The sequence below is a fragment of the Oryx dammah genome, unplaced genomic scaffold (assembly GCF_014754425.2).
Source record: "Oryx dammah isolate SB20612 unplaced genomic scaffold, SCBI_Odam_1.1 HiC_scaffold_12, whole genome shotgun sequence".
NCBI lineage: Eukaryota > Metazoa > Chordata > Mammalia > Artiodactyla > Bovidae > Oryx > Oryx dammah.
Window position 1 is genome coordinate 14,149,648 of NW_024070196.1, and position 22,223 is coordinate 14,171,870.

The window sequence follows — 22,223 nt, forward strand, 5'->3', positions numbered from 1 at the left end:
CTCAGTTGGTAAAGAATCTTCCTTCAATGCAGGAGACCCCAGTTCGATTCCTGGGTCAGGAAGATCTGCTGAAGAAGGGTTAGGCTACCCACTCCAGTATTCCTGGGCTTCCCTTGTGGCTAAGCTGGTAAAGAAATCCACCTGCAATGTGGGAGACCGGGGTTTGATCCGTGGGTTGGGAAGATCCCCTGGAGAAGGGAAAGGCTACCCACTCCAGTATTCTGGCCTGGAGAATCCATGGACTGTATAACCCATGGGGTCCCAAAGAGTCGGACAGGATTGAATGACTTTCACTTTCATGGTCCAACAATCCTACATCTAGGTGAGTGAAAATTGCTCAGTCCTGTCTGACTCTAAACCCCACTCCTAAGTATTTACTCAAGAGAAATAAAAATGACCTACTGACTCAAAGACCTGAATTTGAATATCCGTGGCAGCATTATTCAGAATAGCTAAAAAAACTGGGAACAACCTAAATTATCAACTGGTAAATGGAAAAACAAATTGTGATGTAACCACACAATAGAGAACCCTATTCAAGAGTAAGAAGGAATAAAATCCTGACACATTGATGAATCTTAAATGCGTTATGCTAAATGAAACAAATCAGATGCAAAAGACTAATAACTGCATGATTTTATTTACATGGAATTCTCATAAAGCAAATAAATCTATAGTGACAAGAAAATGGATGAGTGGTTTCCAGGGCTTGGAGACAAGGAAGAAGATGGATTACAAGGGGTACATGTGTTGGTGGATAAAAAATATTCTATACTATGCTTGTGGTAATGGGTGCATGATTATATGTATTTGTTAAAACTCATCAAATAGTGCATTTAAATTAGGGAATCTTGACATGTATAAATTACTATAATTATAATTTTAAATGCACTGTCTCTAAACTGAAATTCAGTCAATCTTGTATTCTTTATAAAATAACAAGTAATTCCATGGCTATATTTTAGTATCACACAAAGAACTCTACCTAGGGTGTGAGCGTCAGAGTACTGAGATGTGACTCACTGGAAAAGACCCTGATGCTGGGGAAAAATGAGGGCAAGAGAAGAGGGTGGCAACAGAGTAGGAGATGGTTGGATGGCATCACTGACTCAATGAATAAGAGTGTGAGCAAACTCAGGGAGAGAGTGAAGGACAGGGAAGCCTGGCATGCTACAGTTCATGGAGTCACAAAGTCAGACACAGCTTAGAGACTGAACGTGAATGACAACTTACAGCTGCCACGGGAAGGGTAGGGGCAGGAGCAAATCCATACATTATCATGGTATAGATTCTCCGGTCATAATTTATCTGTACTTCAGTCTTCCAGTCTATACTATGAACAAATTAAGCTAAACCACCCTATGATCCTTCAGTTTATTTAGTCGCTACTCTAAACAAAACTTATTCAGCATATACCCTTTTCAAAGATCCTGATGCTGGGAAAAGACTGAGGGCAGGAAGAGAAAGGAGCGACAAAGGACGAGATGGTTGGATGGGATTACCGACTCAATGGATGTGAGTTTGAGCAAAACTCCGGAAGATGGTGAAGGACAGGGAAGCCTGGCATGCTGCAGTCCATGTGGTCACAAAGAGTCGGACACGACTGAGCAACTGAACAGCAACAGCAGTTCAAAGACCACTAACTGTGAATCGCGCCCAAATACCCGGATCTGTTTTAAAAGTCTTCTAATTACCATATTAATATTCGTGACTGTAAGAGACAGTTCAGTTCAGTTCAGTCGCTCAGTCGTGTCCGACTCTTTGTGACCCCATTAATTGCAGCACACCAGGCCTCCCTGTCCATCACCAACTCCCAGAGTTCACCAAGATTCACGTCCATCGAGTCCGTGATGCCATCCAGCCATCTCATCCTCTGTCGTCCCCTACTCCTCCTGCCCCCAATCCCTCCCAGCATCACAGTCTTTTCCAATGAGTCAACACTTCGCATGAGGTGGCCAAAGTACTGGAGCTTCAGCTTTAGCATCATTCCTTCCAAAGAAATCCCAGGACTGATCTCCTTCAGAATGGACTGGCTGGATCTCCTTGCAGTCCAAGGGACTCTCAAGAGTCTTCTCCAACACCACAGTTCAAAAGCATCAATTCTTCGGTGCTCAGCCTTCTTCACAGTCCAACTGTCACATCCATACATGACCTCAGGAAAAACCATAGCCTTGACTAGACGGACCTTAGTTGGCAAAGTAATGTCTCTGCTTTTGAATATGCTATCTAGGTTGGTCATAACTTTTCTTCCAAGGAGTAAGCGTCTTAATTTCATGGCTGCAATCACCATCTGCAGTGATTTTGGAGCCCCCAAAAATAAAGTCTGACACTGTTTCCACTGTTTCCCCATCTATTTCCCATGAAGTGATGGGACCGGATGCCATGATCTTCGTTTTCTGAATGTTGAGCTTTAAGCCAACTTTTTCACTCTCTTCTTTCACTTTCATCAAGAGGCTTTTTAGTTCCTCTTCACCTTCTGCCATAAGAGTGGTGTCATCTGCATATCTAAGGTTATTGATATTTCTCCCGGCAATCTTGATTCCAGCTTGTGCTTCTTCCAGCCCAGCATTTCTCATGATGTACTCTGCATAGAAGTTAAATAAGCAGGGTTGACATACTCCTTTTCCTATTTGGAACCAGTCTGTTGTTCCCTGTCCAGTTCTAACTGTTACTTCCTGACCTGCATACAGATTTCTCAAGAGGCAGGTCAGGTGGTCTAGTATTCCCATCTCTCTCAGAATTTTCCACAGTTTATTGTGATCCACACAGTCAAAGGCTTTGGCATAGTCAATAAAGCAGAAATAGATGTTTTTCTGGAACTCTCTTGCTTTTTTCATGATCCAGCAGATGTTGGCAGTTTGATCTCTGGTTCCTCTGCCTTTTCTAAAACCAGCTTGAACATCTGGAAGTTCACGGTTCACATATTGTTGAAGCCTGGCTTGGAGAATTTTGAGCATTACTTTACTAGCATGTGAGATGAGTGCAATTGTTTGGTAGTTTGAGCATTCTTTGGCATTGCCTTTCTTTGGGATTGGAATGAAAACTGACCTTTTCCAGTCCTGTGGCCACTGCTGAGTTCTCCAAATTTGCTGGCATATTGAGTGCAGCACTTTCACAGCATCATCTTTCAGGATTGGAAATAGCTCCACTGGAATTCCATCACCTCCACTAGCTTTGTTCAGAGTGATGCTTTCTAAGGCCCACTTGACTTCACATTCCAGGATGTCTGGCTCTAGATGAGTGATCACACCATCGTGATTATCCAGGTCGTGAAGATCTTTTTTGTACAGTTCTTCTGTGTATTCTTGCCACCTCTTCTTAATATCTTCTGCTTCTGTTAGGTCCATACCATTTCTGTCCTTTATCGAGCCCATCTTTACATGAAATGTTCCCTTGGTATCTCTAATTTTCTTGAAGAGATCTCTAGTCTTTCCCAATCTGTTGTTTTCCTCTATTTCTTTGCACTGACTGCTGAAGAAGGCTTTCTTATCTCTTCTTGCTATTCTTTGGAACTCTGCATTCAGATATATTTATATCTTTCCTTTTCTCCTTTGCTTTTCACTTCTCTTCTTTTCACAGCTATTTGTAAGGCCTCCCCAGACAGCCATTTTGCTTTTTTGCATTTCTTTTCCATGGGGATGGTCTTCATCCCTGTCTCCTGTTCAATGTCACGAACCTCATTCTATAGTTCATCAGGCACTCTATCTATCAGATCTAGGCCCTTAAATCTATTTCTCACTTCCACTGTATAATCATAAAGGATTTGATTTAGGTCATACCTGAATGGTCTAGCAGTTTTCCCTACTTTCTTCAATTTAAGTCTGAATTTGGCAATAAGGAGTTCATGATCTGAGCCACAGTCAGTTCCTGGTCTTGTTTTTGCTGACTGTATAGAGCTTCTCCATCTTTGGCTGCAAAGAATATAATCAATCTGATTTCCGTGTTGACCATCTGGTGATGTCCGTGTGTAGAGTCTTCTCTTGTGTTGTTGGAAGAGGGTGTTTGTTATGACCAGTGCATTTTCTTGGCAAAACTCTTTTAGTCTTTGCCCTGCTTCATTCTGCATTCCGAGGCCAAATTTGCCTGTTACACCAGGTGTTTCTTGACTTCCTACTTTTGCATTCCAGTCCCCTAGAATGAAAAGGACATCTTTTTTGGGTGTTAGTTCTACAAGGTCTTGTAGGTCTTCATAGAACCGTTCAACTTCAGCTTCTTCAGCATTACTGGTTGGGGCATAGACTTGGATAACTGTGATATTGAATGGTTTGCCTTGGAAACCAACAGAGATCATTCTGTCGTTTTTGAGATTGCATCCAAGTACTGCATTTTGGACTCTTTTGTTGACCATGATGGCTACTCATGAGAGACAAGTAAGAGACAAGTGTGCCTTGTAATTCAGAGAGCTGTTATTTTAAAAATACCATTTGCTGGTGTCTCAGACAATAAAGAATCTGCGTGCAATGCAGGAGTCCTGGATTCAATCCATGGGTCAGGAAGATCCCCTGGAGAAGGGAATGGCTACCCCAAGAATACCCAGTATTCTGGCCTAGAGAATTCCATGGACGAAGGAGTCTGGCAGGCTACAGTCAAACACCAGTCAAACACGACAACAACTATTCTCATTCTCTATTATCTAAAAATAGTTTGAAGACCCCATGAGGAACAGGTTCCCTGTTTAGAATTGTTTCTTCTTACTTTCTCTGTTCTATCTCCTGTCTCCATAGGTTCTGCCATAGGCACCATTTCTTCTTCAGGGTTATCTTTCTCTGACTACATCTCACGTCCAAAAGACCACTCCAGCATCCTCCACTTTGACAAGGATGAGGGTGAGAACACCTGCCGGGTCCTGATCATCAACGACTCTCTTTATGAAGAGGAGGAATCCTTCAGCGTTTCACTGAGCCTGCCAAAGGGAGGGCAACTGGGGGCCAAATTCCCCACCGCCAAGGTGATTATTCTGGCTGATCGTGATGATGGTAAGCCTATTTCCTGTTTTCCACTCTTGGTTAGAGCTACTTTCTTTTCATCCTTTCCCACAACAGTTGAAAGATAAATCAAGCTTCAATGACCTATGAAAGGAATTGTTGATGTTGCTCCTTCTCTAACATCTCTGAGTGGCTTTTCAGATACATAATTATCACCAATACCGAGGACAAGGCAGTGATGCAGAAAGATTAAACATTTGTGTGTGAGTGTGTTAAACTATTTTTAAAAAGCACATCCCAAGGAAGTGACCTAAGACCTTAAGGAAGCCAAGAAGAGGACCTAGGTTAAATGTCTGATCACTCAACCAGGACTGCCCCACAGGACACTCATCTTAGCAGTCCAAGGAGCCTCCCTCCCAACAGTAGGAACATGAGGTCTACAAGTGGTACAAGGGTGCCATGAAGCTCCCATGTGTAGGCATCCAGATCTCTTTTCCCAGCCCTACCCACCTGGGAGTTTGGCTCTAGTCCCAGCTGAAGCACAGAGACAGAAAAGAATAGGATGCTCTTCACTCCTCAAAACCAACCCCTCCCAACCCCCGACTCCCAAAACCAAGCCCGGTGTTACTTTCTTAGCAATTGCTCTTTCTACAAGAGGCACTTTTAAGAGAAAATATTGATAAAGACAAGGCCAGGATCTGACTATTTTATTAGGAGTCTCAAATTAGACTGACCACTTCATCTCTCAAATATACCTCTGTCAGGATTTGAGTGGCTGTGAGTTGCTGTGTTCAGATCTAGATAGAATCAGACTGGGCAGCTATCACAGACCCAAAATTTGTGTGAATGCATAGATACAGTGCAGAGCTTCCATGAAACTGAGAGCCATGTCAAGAGATAAACCAGATGGAGCAGAGGTTGAAGAGTGCATGTGCTCTTTAGCTGAGGATGAAAATTTATCATGTATTATATCATTCTGGGGCTTCCCTGGTGGCTCAGATGGTAAAGAATCTGCCTGCAAAGCAGGAGACCCAGGTTTGATCCCTGAGTCAGGAAGATCCCCTGGAAAAGGAAATGACAGCCCACTACCATATTTTTGCCTGGGAAATCCCACAGACAGTAGAGCCTGGAGGGCTACAGTCCAAGGGGTCCTATTGTTCTAGGACAAAGGAAAATATGAGTGAGATTAAAGTTGGTTTGGTTTTTGTTTGTTTGGCCTCCTAAATTTTGTTGATATTACATCCTGTGGACAAGATCTCAGAATGCTGTGAAACGCAAATTTTGCTCTACTTAAAAAAAAATTGCGAGGGACTAAGTTTAGTTCCCCCCCAAAAATTGCCAGGGACTAAGTTTAGTTCCCAAATATATTTTCACAAGTCTCAAGAGAGAAGAATAAGTATAGACTCTGATGTCTATACCAGGGCTCAGACAGTAAAGTGTCTGCCTACAATGCAAGAGACCTGGGTTCGATCCCTGGGTCAGGAAGATCCCCTGGAGAAGGAAATGGCAGCCCACTCCAGTATTCATGCCTGGAGTAATCCCATGGACCGAGGAGCCTGGTGGACTACAGTCCATGGGGTCACAAAGGGTCAGACGGGACTAAGCGACTTCACTTGGCTTCTGATGTCTGTGCATTCTTCATTGTGTAATTTCTTTTCAAAAAGTGCCCCCTTAGAATTAAGATAACTATTGTTTTTCTTAATGCATATGACAGTTCAATATAAAAAATGCTAACAACTCAATCAAAAAATAAGCAGAAGATCTAAATAGACATTTCTCCAAAGAAGACATACCAATGGCCTATAAACACATGAAAAAATGCTCAACGTCACTATTAGAAATGGCAAGTCAAAACTACAATGAGACATCACCTCACTCCAGTCAGAACGACCATCATCAAAAAGCCTACAACTAAGTGCTGGACAGGGTGTGGAGAAAAAGAAGCCCTCCTATACCGTTGGTGGGAATGTAAATTCGTGTAGCCACTTTGGAGAACAGTATGGAGGTCCCTTAAGAATTCAAAAGCACAGTTATCATACGATCCTGCATTCCTTCTTCTGACTATGTATCCAGAGAAAATTGTAATTCAAAAAGATACATGCTTCCCAGTGTTGGTTGCAGCACTGTTTACAGTAGTCAAGACATGGAAGCAACCTAAACATCCATCAGCAGATGAGTGGATAAAGATGTGGTGTGTGTATACATACAATGGAATATTGCTCAGTAAACTCAGTTTTCAGTATACTCAGCAGAAATTTAGAATTTCTATTATATTCTCTGTGAAACCAAAGAGATATTAGGGACTGTCTACCAAGAACAAATTTTGCCATTCATGACACCAGGGGTTCCTTTGAATGGTGCCATCATATTTTGGCCTTGAGGAAACAACCCCAGTGATTACTAGCACACCTACTACGTGATGCTAATCTTTTGGACTACTTTTGCGAAATGACAAGTCCCCGAATTCAGCGTTTAAGCAAAAACATTGATCAAATTCTATCACATCTCAGGAAGTAGTTCCATTGCCCTTTCAGCCAGGAATGAAAACATGTGTCCTACAAAACTGACTACTTGAAAGAAATTGGGAAAAGTCCATACTCATTTTCCAGGGTTAGCATTTGTGTCTAGTAGGCCAGTTTGAGCACATGTTAAATACCAGTAACGCTTCCTTTCTTCAGAAGCATCAAGTCCATCATCTTATAGCAAAAGCTTGTTTTCCTTTAGGCCAAGTGATGACACAATATATAGCAACATAAAGATGTAGCCAAGCAGCTCAAGAGTTAGAACTGGGATGAAATGTTTTTATTCTATTTAGCTAGACTCTGGGAAATGTTTAGCTTCCTTAAATAGAGATCAACTATCCCCTCGTCAAATGGGTCACCTGCAGGAATGTATTTGTAAAGGCAACTACTGTGGGGTGATGCTAAGCAAAGAAATTGCACAGGAGCAGAGACAATCTAACAACTCAAGCCCCTGGCCCCACACTGACAGGAAAATCCCGATACGCCAGCTCCATGCAGACAGAGGCCACAGAATATGGCCAGTAAATGTTCTCTGAACTAATGCATAGTGCCCTTCCTGTGCATTCACCTACTAAAGACCTTAGCTGCTACTTAACAAGGCCAAGATGAAACTAAAGACCCCGGTTAATCAGCACAATGTGTCTGTTCTGTTTGTAAATACGTTATAGCAGGTCTCCACCTGTCTGCTGAAGACACTGCACTTTTAACATGCCATTTGAAAATTCTTGTATCTGCCACAAAAAAGAATTGCTGTCCAGTTTCAGATGGTTCTTAGTTTTGTCCTGAGGTGATAAGATTTGTATAACATGCATAAAATTTGCCTGTATGGGAGGGGAGTTTGGTGAAGAATAGATGCATTTATATATATGGCTGAGTTCCTTTGCTCTTCACCTAAAACTATCACAGCATTGTTAATTGGCTATCAGTCAATTCAGTTCAGTTCAGTCGCTCAGTCGTGTCCGACTCTTTGCGACCCCATGAATCGCAGCACGCCAGGCCTCCCTGTCCATCACCATCTCCTGGAGTTCACTTAGACTCACGTCCATCGAGTCAGTGATGCCATCCAGCCATCTCATCCTCTGTCATCCCCTTCTCCTCCTGCCCCCAATCCAATACCCCAATACAAAAAAAAAAGTTTAAATTTGCCTGTAAAGATTGCCAGCTAGATTAGTGTCTTTGTCAGTAATGGTCATATAACAGAATAATGACAGATTTAAGAAAACTCTGTAAGGAAAACTTGCACAAAAACAAAGTGTTATTCTGGTGAAATTACATCCAATTTTTTTCAATGTGCTTTATACTATTGCAATGGGCCCAGATAAACTTCAACACAAAATGTTTTTAAAACTTGAAAGACACGTTGCTGTACTGTAAAAACCAGAAAACTGTTCAGAAGGAAGAGTAACACTATGCTTTAAAAGGTTAGTCATATTATAATACAGTTGTTAAAGGTTTTAAATGCAGAAAAAGTTTTGTTTCGGTTCTTATTTTTAAACTTAGGCATTATAGTTCACTTGACACAGTTTAAAGGTTAATAAGTGTGTTTTGGTTGTTGTGCCACTGGTTAGCACTGTTGGCTTGCACACATCTTTCTGCATATACTTGCTGCATTGTGGTCACTTATATTTCTCAATTTTTTCTACTCTCTCGATTTTCCTGGATCCACTCTTCTCTCCATCACTCTTTCTCTGTCTCTATTTTTTTGAGTTTTTTCCCCTCTGCCAGTCTCCCTGGTGGTTGACACCTCTACAACCATTCTCTTTACTCATTCACATTGGATGATCATACCCTCTAAAATAATACAGGACTGTCCACAACTTGTATACTAATGACTCCTAAATCTCCAGCCCTGACTTGATTCTCGAATGCCAGATTCACACATTAACGCCTTTCTACCCCTAGCCAAGACTGTTTCCCCCCATCTTCCCAACTGAGTTTATGATGATCCCATCCCCACACCGGCAGGGCATCCTAGAAGCCACCTACGTCCAATCCCTGGATGCTGCTCAGGACACTAACTACATCCATCTCTCCCGCTCCGTCATCATCTCCCACTCCATTACTAGAATATACACCAGTGAACATTTCAAACCATTCTCACACCAAGGAAACCAGAATCAAAAGAGACACATTGAGCAAAAAAAAAAAAAAAAGAAAGAAAGAAAGAGACACGTGTACCCCAGTGTTGATCGCAGCACTGTTTATAATAGCTAGGTCATGGAAGCAACCTAGATGTCCATCAGCAGATGAATGGATAAGAAAGCTGTGGTACATATACAAAATGGAGTATTACTCAGCCATTAAAAAGAATACATTTGAATCAGTTCTAATAAGATGGATGAAACTGGATTTCCACTTACAGAGTGAAGTAAGCCAAAAAGAAAAACGCCAGTACAGTATACTAATGCATATATATGGAATTTAGAAAGATGGTAACAATAACCCTGTATGTGAGACAGCAAGAGACACAGATGTATAGAACAGTCTTTTGGACTCTGTGGGAGAGGGCGAGGGTGGGATGATTTGGGAGAATGGCGTTGAAACATGTATATTATCATATGTGAAACGAATCACCAGTCCAGGTTTAATGCATGATACAGGGTGCTCAGGGCTGGTGCACTGGGATGACCCAGAGGGATGGGATGGGGAGGGAGAAGGGAGGGGGGTTCAGGAAGGGGAACACATGTACACCCATGCAGATTCATGTCAATGTATGGCAAAACCAATACAATATTGTAATTAGCCTCCAATTAAAATAAATAAATTTTAAAAAATTAAAAAAAAATTGGCCCCTATATTGTAAGGAGAGTCTAGAAAGTGAAGTCCTGTCTACTAGAAGTGGATCCAAGTTTCTGTAGGCTCTGATTTCTCCCTCTCAAAACTCATCCCCACATTCATCTACTCTCACCTTAACCATTTCCAAGAAACGCCCTCTTTTATTCCTTCCCAAACACAAGGCTATGTCATGCTTCTGGGCCTTTCTTTTTCATATGAGCCACTCCATTAGGGACATTCTTCCACTATTCTTGTGGATCAATTCTTATTCATTCTTTGAGTCTAGCACAGTTATTTTCTTCCAAGACTCCTCCTTCTGAGCCTTGAGGTGGTCCCTTCTTTTGTCAGCACACTCAGGGTTAGCTGATGGGCACCAGAGTGGCTGCCCCATAGTTAGAACACATAGAGGATGTTCAAAAGATGTCTGTTTAGCTGAACTGAAAAACATTAAACTTAATTTCAGGAAACCAGATGTTAAAAACCTGATACTGACTCATCGGCATTGCCTCTTCCTTTTCTAAAGATCCAGAAACTGTTGAAATACACGGTTCCAGAGTTTTTCTAGTGTTTAAGCTTACCCTCTTGTTTCCAGAATCTATTTTGTCTTCCGAGATAACTGAGAAAATATCTCCCAGTCTTCCATCTCTCGGCCTCTCTCCTGTTCAGGGTGGTTTGGCAAAGTTTAACAACAGCGTGTCTGTGCCTTCCCCTGTACGTCCTCTTTGGACCTTGGTATGAAATTTCTCTGAATCTGCACAGTGAACTCATTTTTAAATGATGGTCATACCTCTCTCGAAAATTTCCCTTTCCACTTTGTCATATTTCTTTTTCTTATTTCCTTTTAAAGGTCATTTTCTTTTAAAGGAAAGAAAAAGACAGCTATGGCTGTAGAACCCATTTAACATAAGTGATCAAAACATTCTACTCTCATAACTGCTCACCCATAAGAATCATTGCCAGCATCTCAGTTTTTTAAACAGAACTTGAGTGACAACTACTTAGAGACACCGCTGGGCTGCACAGAACATCTCTTTCCTCTATTTGAACAAATCTCCTTATGCTCAGTATACAGAGCATCTCAGAAGAATTTAGTGCTTTTTCTTCTAAGTGACGCTGTCCTCTTCTTACATCCTGTATCTTAAGGTATTCAGAGAAGCTTGATTCTTACTTTTTTTTTTTTCTGAACAGTGACATAACTCAATTTTTTTTTTTAATTTTCTTACCTTTCTCCCTTCCCTAATACCACACAGAGGAAATTCTCTGCTAAATAAGCAGATCCATTAGTCTCAACTTTAAAAAAATATAATTTGTAGTAAGTTCAAAGTATATCAGAAGGGAATTAAAATTAGCCACTCGACACATTCTTGAATATAACACACCAACCAAAATGTTTCTAAGGGCATGTGGAATGTGGTCGCTGGTCTTGAGGTATTGGTAAGGCTCTGATAACACAGAACAGTGTATAAGAGTGGCGGCTCTAACACTTTAACTCTTTAAAGAGGTGCTAAACCACAAGACCACGATAAGGGTAAAGTGTGTCACCTATAGTGTGGAGGAAACTGGCTCTATCTGGAAAACCTCAGTGTAGGAGATATGCTGATTAGCTGCTCTGATAGATGAGCAAACAAGAGAGAGTGCATTAGGATGAGGCAGTATCCCTAAGGTGTATCAAGCAAAGGTTGCGGGAGGCTTGTCCTGGACCCGGTGCGAGCCACCCTCGCAGAAGAGATCCAGAATGGACCCGTCTTAGGCCTTGTCCAATAGCGCCATCTAGAGGGATGAACAATCCCCACAGAAGCACCGCCAAATGCTGATATATGAGGAAGGATTGATGATCAGCCAGGATAGGGGTGCAGACTGAAAGGCCTTAGCACGCACACATCCTTATCAAGGGGATTTCAGATGAGAAGTACGCAGCCATGGGAACGAGAGATCTCCAAAGAACACACCAAAGTGCCTGTGAGAAACAGAATCTGCTCTCTTCCAATCTCCTAAGACCCAAGAGTGCAGTCACCATGATAAAACCCATCAAGATCTTGTCTGCTTCTCTTGTCCACCCTGTTTCCTGTCCAAGCTTAGAGATGTCCAAAACATCCGCCAGCAACAATGGGGAGGTGGGGTGAAACTTCTGAATCAAAAAGAGAGGATGGGGACTTCACTGGTGTAAGTGGCTAAGACGTGGCATGTTTCCAACGCTGGGGGTCTGGTCTCCACCTCTGGTCAGGGAACTAGATCCCACCTGCAGCAACTGAAGATCCTGCTTGCCACAACCAAGACCCAGTGCAGCCAAAAAAAGAAATAAAAATGTTTAAGAGAGAATGACCTCCCCACACCGTTTTCTGAGTGCAGACCCCCACCTGCGATGCATCTGAGGACAGCAAATAGCAAGAATGACACATCACTGCAACTAGTGAGCTGTGCAAAGTGTCAGGGGAGCACAGGATAAGGAACAACTTCCCCCTTAAGGACATATATATGGCCTCCCAGGGGCTTCCCAGGTGACGCTAGGGGTAAAGAACCTGACGGCCAACGCAGGAGACATAAGAGGCATGGGTTCGATCCCTGGGTCAGGAAGATCCCCTGGAGGAGGGCATGGCAACCCACTCCAGTATTCTTGCCTGGAGAATCCCATGGATTGAGGAGCCTGGCAGGCTATACGGTCCATAGGATTGCAAAGAGTCAGACACGACTGAGCGACTTAGCATGCAGGCACGCACACGACCTCCCAGAGCAGGTTACTCAGTCAAAGTCTTACAAAAGGAGTGTGTGAAATTAACATGTTGAGGAGGGAGTTTCAGCTCCGAGGACATCACCAGTGAAGATGGAGGCCCTGACCAACATGCTATGCTGGCTGCCTGGAGAGCTGTTCTGTGTAACAGGCACGCAGGGCACAGGGTCAGGAACAATACGTGAAGACTCCAGAAAGAAGAGACGCTAGTCAGATTATAAGAGCTCGGGCGTACTACTGTCAAACATTTGGTAAAACTCTGCAGCACGAAGAGATCTGCTAAAATACATCCTGGGCAAATACTGTTTGTTACAGTGGATTTCTACCTTCCAAAATCCAAATTCCTTTCTGATATGCTTCTGTGTTGTGTTGTACTTGCCAAGGTTTTGTCTCTGTCGTGCTGATTTACCATTTACCAGCTCAGTGGTCATGCCTCTGTGGTGAAGCTGCTGCCTGGTATGGGTATCTTTTTGCCTCTGAATGTCACAGTCTGAGGAAAAGCATTCGTTTCTGACCTTTATCATGTCAAGTGCAACAGCTGAAACTTGGATAAGCTTTGAAGAATCATAGGCTGCTTTTTAGAACTGAGAGAACTGGAAGTGGACGAGCATGTCTGCTTGGACAAGTCTTGACTTGTCAAATTTTTCCCCCATTAGATGCATTTGTCTCTTCCACCTGCTTTCAGGCTTCCCTGGCGGCTCAGATGGTAAAGAATCCGCCTGCAATGCAGGAGACCTGGGTTTGATCCCTGGGTGGGGAAGATCCCCTGGAGACAGAAATGGCAACCCACTCCAGTACTCTTGCCTGGAGAATTCCCATGGACAAGAGGAGCCTGGTGGGCTACAGACCATGAAGTCACACAGAGCCGGCCATGACTCAGCAACTAACACATTCACTTTCACCTGCTCTCAGAGTCTGATCCCCACCCTGGCTGCCCTCAGCCTTCTATTCTAGGGGACCCCTTTTTTTGCCTCTAGGGGAAGCAGTTCAGGAATAGAATGTCTGTCTGTCTTTGTGACAAACAAACATATGGGATAAGGTGCGGCAGCAGACGCCGAGTTCAGACCCCTGGCTGGACTGTGCCTCGACATGAAGGGCCCTTCTCCCTTGAGAAAAATAGCCTCCCTAGTTCCCCACCATCTTTTCCCAAATGATAGCCGACTTGCCGGAGTTACAGCTAGTTGACCAGTTTTCCCCAATTGGGAAAATTCTTTGCACAACAGATCTCTCTTAGAGGAGGAAAATGAATGGAATTCTGATTTCCTCTCACTGCACCTCCTGGAATCTAAGCCATCATGGCACGAGACTGCTCCTTGATGTGGTCATTTGTGTGTTTTGCCTGTTTCCTCTCGAGCCCGTGGGACCTGCCAAGTCGGATGACTGAGACAAACGCCCAGTCTCCCGCGGGGCCAGAGGAAACGAGGGTCCTGGGAGGCAGCAGCATTCTTAATTTGTCCCTTCCTGTCTCCACAGAGCCTGCCCTGCACTTTGGAGATGCTGAATATCACGTTGATGAAAGTGCTGGCTCCGTGGAGGTTTGCGTCTGGAGGACAGGCACGGACCTTTCCCAAGCGTCCTCTGTCACCGTGCGCTCCAAGAGAACAGAGCCGGCCTCAGCAGAAGGTGAGCAGCCCGTTTTAAAAATGTGTCACCATCCTGACATTCATATAGGGTGAGGTCTAGTCTGTTCAAGTGTAGCTTGCCAAGTCTTTGTGGAGAGGCTCTGATATAAATTTTCTCCTCCCTGGCCGTATAGAATGACTTCTGTTTATGGAAGAAATGGAATATTCGAGTAGCAGCCTTATGACTTGTTGATTCGTTCATTAACTACATAGGAAAGTAAAGTCTCTCAGTTGTGTCCGACTCTTTGCGATTCCATGGACTGTAGCCTACCAGGCTCCTCCGTCTATGGGATTTTCCAGGCAAGCATACTAGAGCGGGTTGCCATTTCATTCTCCAGGAGATCTTCCCTACCCAGGGATTGAACCCGGGTCTCTTGCATTGTAGGCAGATGCTTTACCGTCTGAGCCACCAGGGAAGTCCCATTAACTACTTGCTTGGGTCCAAATTAACCTTCCGAAGTTAAGAATATTCACTGTGACAACCTAGGTGGGGAGGTAGAATGGGGTGGGACATGGAGGGAGACTCAAGAGGGAGGGGACATAAGGATATCCATGTTGATGTATTGGCATATAACAACACAATATTGTGAAGGAATTACACTCCAGTTAAAAATAAATAAATTTTTTAAAAAAGGAATATTTGTAGGACTTCCCTGGCGACCCAGCAGATAGGAATCCACCTGCCAGGGCAGGGGACATGAGTTCCATCTCTCGGCCGGGGAGACTGCACACGCCGCGGGGCAGCTAAGCCTGTGCACCATGACTACTGAGCCCACGTGCCTTGGAGCCCGTGCTCCCCAGCGAGAGGAGCCACACAGCGAGCAGCCTGTTCCCCGCAACTAGAGAAAGCTCGCGCGGAGTGACAAGGGCCAGCACAACCCAAAATAATTAACTAATTTAAAAAAGAATATTTGTAGAGACTTGAAGCTGCTCATAAACACTATGTCATACCAAAGTGTATCTGAGATGACTGAGCAGGTATTCCAGCTCCTGGGAGAATCCAGGCACCTACTGGCCCACTGGAAGGGTAGGAGGCTCTCACTTCTGACTCTCCAGCCTTTTCCTCGGCTTCAAGCAGTATGTTCTCATACCCCACTCCCCTTTGCCTTTCTTGATGTGGACAAGCAAAGCCTGGCTGGCAGTATAGTTAAATGGTTCTGAACATCACTTCTCTGTGTTGAAGCTGTCAGCTGCTTTACCAACCAAAACAAATAAAGAAAAACATACACGCACACACACACACACAGAGTAGGATTCAGGAAGAGAAAGGGAAATTTCCATTTGCATTGAAATCCACATTTTTTTCATTGCTAACAGGGACCTTAATCTCCTGGGATGTGACAGGCAGCATAATTCAGGATTAGTATCGTACAATCCAAGACACATGAGGATATGTTAAGGTAAAAACTAAGTAAAAGCACATATCTTGCAAATAAAACTCAGCAATCTAAAAACCTATAGGAACTGACAGGACATGAAGAGAAAATGTGTCTATGAAAATGTACACCTGGATTCATCATGTACCCAAGAAACAGTTAAGGAAACTGAAGACAGCTTGCTCTTGGGAGAATTACCATATTATAACACGTCAGTGACTATGTCCCATCATGCTGTACACGACACCAGTGGTGCTCCTTCTGAGTTCTTTTGTTGTCTTGCCTTTTTTTTGTTATTTGTTTTTCTTTCTTCCCTCCTTCTTTGCTTAATTTTCAGGCCAGGCTCTTTCTCACTCTATATACATTTGTGAAGCCAAAAGCGAATAGACCAGTTGGCTCCTTGGACTCTTTTTATGGTTGGGGAAAAGAATTAAAATTTATCTAGGTGGAGAAAGCGGGACGTTCGGCTTGTGAGTAGGAACTTCTCGGTCGCGAAGAGAGAAAGAATGATTTAAAAATGGGTGATGCTGAGAAGGGCAAGAAGATTTTTGTTCAGAAGTGTGCCCAGTGCTATACTGTGGAAAACGGAGGTGAGCACAAGGCTGGGCCAAACCTGCATAGTCTGTTTGGACGAAAGACGGGTCAGGCTGCTGCATTCTCTTACACAGATGCCAACAAGAACAAAGGTTTCACCTGGGGAGAGGAGACGCTGATGGAGTATTTGGAGAATCCCAAGAAGTACATCCCTGGAACAAAGATGATCTTTGCTAGCATTAAGAAGAAGGGAGAGAGGAAGGACTTGATAGCTTATCTCAGAAAAGCTCCCAATGAGTAATAGTTGGCCACTGCCTTATTTATTATGAAACAGAAGTGTCTCATGACTTTTTATGTGTACCATATTTAAATTGACCTCATACACTAGAATTACAGTCCTGATTTAAATAAGATTGGTTTGTGGCTAAACGAATATGGTCAGCTTTTAAAATTTTGATAGTAATTCCGGTTCAACAAGTATTATCACTTTTCCCTTTCTAAAGAGATGATTGAACTTGAATAAGGAATATTAAACTTTTCAGGGAGATGGTGCATTCCTTCTCAAAACCTATAAGAGATTGGCTTTATATTTAGAGATCAAATTGCCAACATCCACTGGATCATGGAAAAAGCAAGAGAGTTCCAGAAAAACATCTATTTCTGCTTTATTGACTATTTGTGGATCACAATAAACTATGGAAAATTCTGAAAGAGATGGGAATACCAGACCACCTGACCTGCCTCTTGAGAAATCTGTATGCAGGTCAGGAAGTAACAGTTAGAACTGGACATGGAACAACAGACTGGTTCCAAATAGGAAAAGGAGTACGTCAAGGCTGTATATTGTCACCCTGCTTATTTAACTTCTATGCAGAGTACATCATGAGAAATGCTGGAATGGAAGAAACACAAGCTGGAATCAAGATTGCTGGGAGAAATATCAATAACCTCAGATATGCAGATGACACCACCCTTATGGCAGAAAGTGAAGAGGAGCTAAAAAGCCTCTTGATGAAAGTGAAAGAAGAGAGTGAAAAAGTTGGCTTAAAGCTCAACATCCAGAAAACGAAGATCATGGCATCCAGTCCCATCATTTCATGGGAAATAGATGGGGAAACAGTGGAAACAGTGTCAAACTTTATTTTGGGGGGCTCCAAAATCACTGCAGATGGTGACAGCAGCCATAAAATTAAAAGACTCTTACTCCTTGGAAGAAAAGTTATGACCAACCTAGATAGTATATTCAAAAGCAAAGACATTACTTTGCCAACTAAGGTCCATCTAGTCAAGGCTATGGTTTTTCTTGTGGTCATGTATGGATGTGAGAGTTGGACTGTGAAGAAGGCTGAGCGTCGAAGAATTGATGCTTTTGAACTGTGGTGTTGGAGAAGACTCTTGAGAGTCCCTTGGACTGCAAGGAGATCCAACCAGTCCATTCTGAAGGAGATCAGTCCTGGGATTTCTTTGGAAGGAATGATGCTAAAGCTGAAACTCCAGTACTTTGGCCACCTCATGCGAAGAGTTGACTCACTGGAAAAGACTGTGATGCTGGGAGGGATTGGGGGCAGGAGGAGAAGGGGACGGCAGAGGATGAGATGGCTGGATGGCATCACTGACTCGATGGACGTGAGACTGAGTGAACTCCGGGAGTTGGTGATGGACAGGGAGGCCTGGTGTGCTGCAATTCATGGGGTCGCAAAGAGTCGGACACGACTGAGCAACTGAACTGAACTGGTTATATTAATATAGTTAAATACTGAAACGGTCCCTTCACTGTCTCATAGAACAGAGGAGGATTCACATATGCTTCAAGTTGTGTTTATTAGCCTGTTAAGGCAAGGACTGAAAATACACCGACAAAGTCCACTTTATGCCAATTTAATTAAAATTCTCTATCTAAAATTTTACCTAATGAAAGGCATTTTAGTGTGGTTTATGTATAGCATCAAATAAAGAGTATTTAGCACCTCAAAAAATTTTTTTATTTAAGTGAACTCCTTTTCATACCAATAATGACCCTCTGCTAGCCCTCAGGGAGGGATGGACAGATAGAAGTGATCTATGCTTGAGGTCATGACTCATGGGTTTGAACAGGAGCTATGCAGAGGTAACAGTTTAGACTTGATAATCTCTAGAGTCTAGAAAACACTTGACATCTGCTCAGCTTGGTGAATTAACAATAATAATGATGTACCCATATGTATTTCATCATTATTTATGACATAAAATTATAATTTCTATGTACTGAATGCTTGCTATTTGCCAGACTCTGTGCTAGCATCCTTGCTGTATTATCTCCTATCTTCACAACTTTGGAAAACAGCAATAATCTTCTCCATTTTGATGTTAAAGAAATTGAGACTCAAACAATGAAATAGTTTATACAAGTAAACAGCAGAATTAACATGTGAACCCAGACTCATAAGATCCCAAATCCCCTTTCCTTTACTCTCCTGCCTTGGTGCTTTTCCACTATCAGCTTATTTTTTTCATAATGTAATTATCTCAAACTTACAGAAAAGTAATAAGTACAGTAAAAAAAAAAAGAAAGAAAAGAAAAATGCTTTGTTTTTCTGGAACCATTGAGAGCAGGTTGCCCATAAATCTGGAACCATCTCTTCAAAAATGTGGAGGCCAGCTCCTATAGAGACATTCTCCTGTGTACCCACAATACAAGCTTGAAATCAGGGTACTGATACATGACTACACTCTCATCTTCAGACCTCATTCAAATTCTACCAGCTGTCCCCCAAATCATTCTTAAAGCAAAAAAGTTCAGTTCAAAATCACATTCTATGTAGTACCATGTGGTTTGGTTTTGTGTACCACCTGGACAGTTTCTTGGCTTTCTTTGATTTTCATGACTTTTATATTTTTCAAGATTATAAACCAGGGGGAGGGATAAATTAGGAGTTTGGGATTAACGGATGGACACTACTATATATAAAAATAGGTAATCAACAAGGACCTACTGTATAGCACAAAGAATTGTACTTAATAGTCTTGAAATAACCTAAATGGGAAAAGACTTTGAGAGCAAATAGTTATGCATATACGTGTAACTGAGATGTCCTGCTGTACACCTGGAACGAACAGCACTGTCAGTCAACTAGGGGCTTCCCTGGGAGCTCAGACGGTAAGGAGACTGCCTGCAATGTAGGAGACCTGGGTTTGATCCTTGGGTCAGGAAGATCCCCTGGAGAAAGGAATGGCAACCACTCCAGTTGTCTTGCCTGGAGAATCCCATGGACAGAGGAGTCGGGTGGACTGCTGCAACCCACCCGGCTCCTCTGTCCATGGGGTCACAGAGTTGGACACAACTATACTATACTCCAATATAAAATAAAAATTTTAAAGAAACATTACAAATTATTTTGTAAAATACCCACCAGGTGGGGCTTGTCTGATTTTCCTCAATTAGATTCAGGATCTGCATCTTCAGAACGAATATCACAGAAATGGTACTGCCTTTTCACTGCCTTCTAGCTAATGGGACACAATTGCAATGTATCCTGCTATTGGTGATATTAACTTTGATCACTTGGTTAAGGTGCTATGTGCCAGGTTTCTTTACTATGAAGTTACTTTTCTTCCTTTGTAATTAAGAAGTCTTTTTGTGTTACTTGCTCAGTCGCATCCAATTCTTTGCAGCTCCATGGACCTCCCAAGCTCTTCTGTACATGCGATTCTCTGGGCAAGAATTCTGGAGTGGGTAGCCATTCCCTTCTCCAGGGGATCTTCCCAACCCAGGGATCAAACCCAGGTCTCCCACATTGCAGGCAGATTCTTTACCATCTGAGGTAGCCCCCAAGAAGTCTTTTATGGGGAGATAATGAGACAACATAAATATTCTATTCTTCCATTTATTTACATACATTACTCAGGGTTTCTTGTTCTATTCTCTTTGATTATAATTTGTCATGACATTGGATGACTTTTAAATTAAATAGCAAAGAAGTGATACAATGAGGTGAGCCAGCTTACAAAATGATTAATAATTGAGAAAATGGCAGAACTTCATGGCCCAGTAAAACTGAGCAGAATATTCTAAGGTTAAACTAGATGTCTGGGAAAGGTGAATGAGTGAAACCTGGTCAAAACGAAAGTCACAATCGTGGTCTTAACAGTTCCAAATAGAAAAGGGAAATGCCTTCATTAAAACTGATTTCCTTGAGAGCCTTCAGTGTATTGGTGGGATTTTTGTGGAAGTGCTTGGAAGAGCATTGGTGGGGATCACACGTGGTGACGGATGTGGTGGTTGTGGCATTTTGTAGAATGTGGAAATTTCCCCTTTCTGAGGATCAAGCCAAAATATGAGTTTGAAGGTGTCATATACATAGGAAAATGCTAAGGACCAGCCATCTTTCTCTGAAGGAAAACTGCGGGCAGTGACTCCTGCATCTTACTCTTGGCTTTTTCTTTCCCACTAGCTGGATTAGATTACATTGGCGTCAGCCAAAAACTGAACTTCGCTCCAGGAGTACGTGTTCAGATGTTCCGAGTGACAATCCTTGCTGACCTGGGACAGCCCATCTTTGAGGGTTCAGAGCGGTTTGAATTACTTCTTCAGATGCCACTGGGTGCAGCACTTGGAGAACCCAATAAAACCACCATTTTCATCAATGACACCGTCACTGACTGTAAGCAGAGTGCTTGTCCTCCTTTTGGTTGAGACTTTAAAGGAGAGGAAGCAGCCAAAACAGTTCTCCTAACAAGTTTCCGGATCACTGCAACCCTGGGATATCAATGGTATTGTACAGTCATTGGTGTTACAGATATTCTGGTGATATGTGCAAGTGTAGTTTATGCAACTGTATGAAAATATAAAGAGGAAGAATAAGCCTAGAGAGGATTATTAGACTGTGCTCTGCTTTTTCCTTTTTTCTTTTACTTTGTCACCAAGGCCTGTGAAACCCAGTCGTCAATTAAATCAACAGTTAAGAACAAAAGGCTCAACCTTTCTTTGTCCATTGATGCTGGACAAGCACATTCCAACTACAGTGATGCCTTCATCCTCTTCCCGGTTTTCAGGTTACAGTGCTGAGTGCCCTTAGCACTCGTTCCTGACTCTCTCTCCAGATACAGGAGCTGATAAAAACAAGGGCACTCACACTCAGCATATCACCCTGAACCATTCTAAAAAAGCCAGACTCCCAGACTGGTTCCCAGGTGGTGCGGCTCATTAGCAAACAGGAATGGAAACTGAAGGTTTGGATCCTTCAGGCAGCACCATGTCCATTTGCGGGGTGCATCTGGGCTTCTGCTCTTGAGCTGCCTCATGTTACTGGCCTCCCTTCTACTCAGACGTAAGCCACAGATGAGAAAAATGACCTATCTGTAAGCTGCTGTAACAGCAACCAGACAGGAACTCCACTTGGTAGCGTCGGCAACTCTCAGAAGTCAGTGCACATTCTGTGCTGCAGTGTGAAAGGTCTTTTCTCCAAGTTGACCTTGACCATCCCTAGAAGGAGATATTGTTGTCCGTGCATCAACATGGGGACATGTTTCTGACTTCAAACCAGATCAATCATGTCTCCAAAGTGAAAATACACCGGAAAAATGTGCTGAGAATAATTTTCCATGTAAAAAAAAAAAAATGGTCCCTTTTGTGAAAGATGACACAATCAACCAAAATCATCCAGTCACCGAGTCCAGCTGACCACTGTCAATCCATCACATCATCCCTATAAGGAGAGGTGTTTATTGCTCTACCAATGAACATCTCATCTCATCTATAAAAA

The 22,223-nt window shown here is 42.8% G+C and overlaps 2 protein-coding genes across 2 annotated transcripts in view; both read left to right on the forward strand.

Annotated features, from left to right (window-relative positions):
* The window catches only part of FREM3 (FRAS1 related extracellular matrix 3), a 102,832-nt gene extending 81,337 nt beyond the window's left edge, over positions 1–21,495 (forward strand). The window contains exons 6-8 of the mRNA XM_040250445.1: positions 4,725–4,976; positions 14,424–14,573; positions 20,913–21,495. Coding sequence (XP_040106379.1) covers positions 4,725–4,976; positions 14,424–14,573; positions 20,913–21,154 — 644 coding nt within the window. The 3' untranslated portion in view covers positions 21,155–21,495. The remainder of the gene's footprint in view (positions 1–4,724; positions 4,977–14,423; positions 14,574–20,912) is intronic.
* On the forward strand, positions 16,390–16,872 carry LOC120870894 (cytochrome c, somatic-like). Its single transcript, XM_040250446.1, has one exon. It carries the CDS (start codon positions 16,466–16,468, stop codon positions 16,781–16,783), a length of 318 nt encoding a protein of 105 aa, XP_040106380.1. The 5' UTR covers positions 16,390–16,465; the 3' UTR covers positions 16,784–16,872.
* Positions 21,496–22,223: the final 728 nt, after the last annotated feature.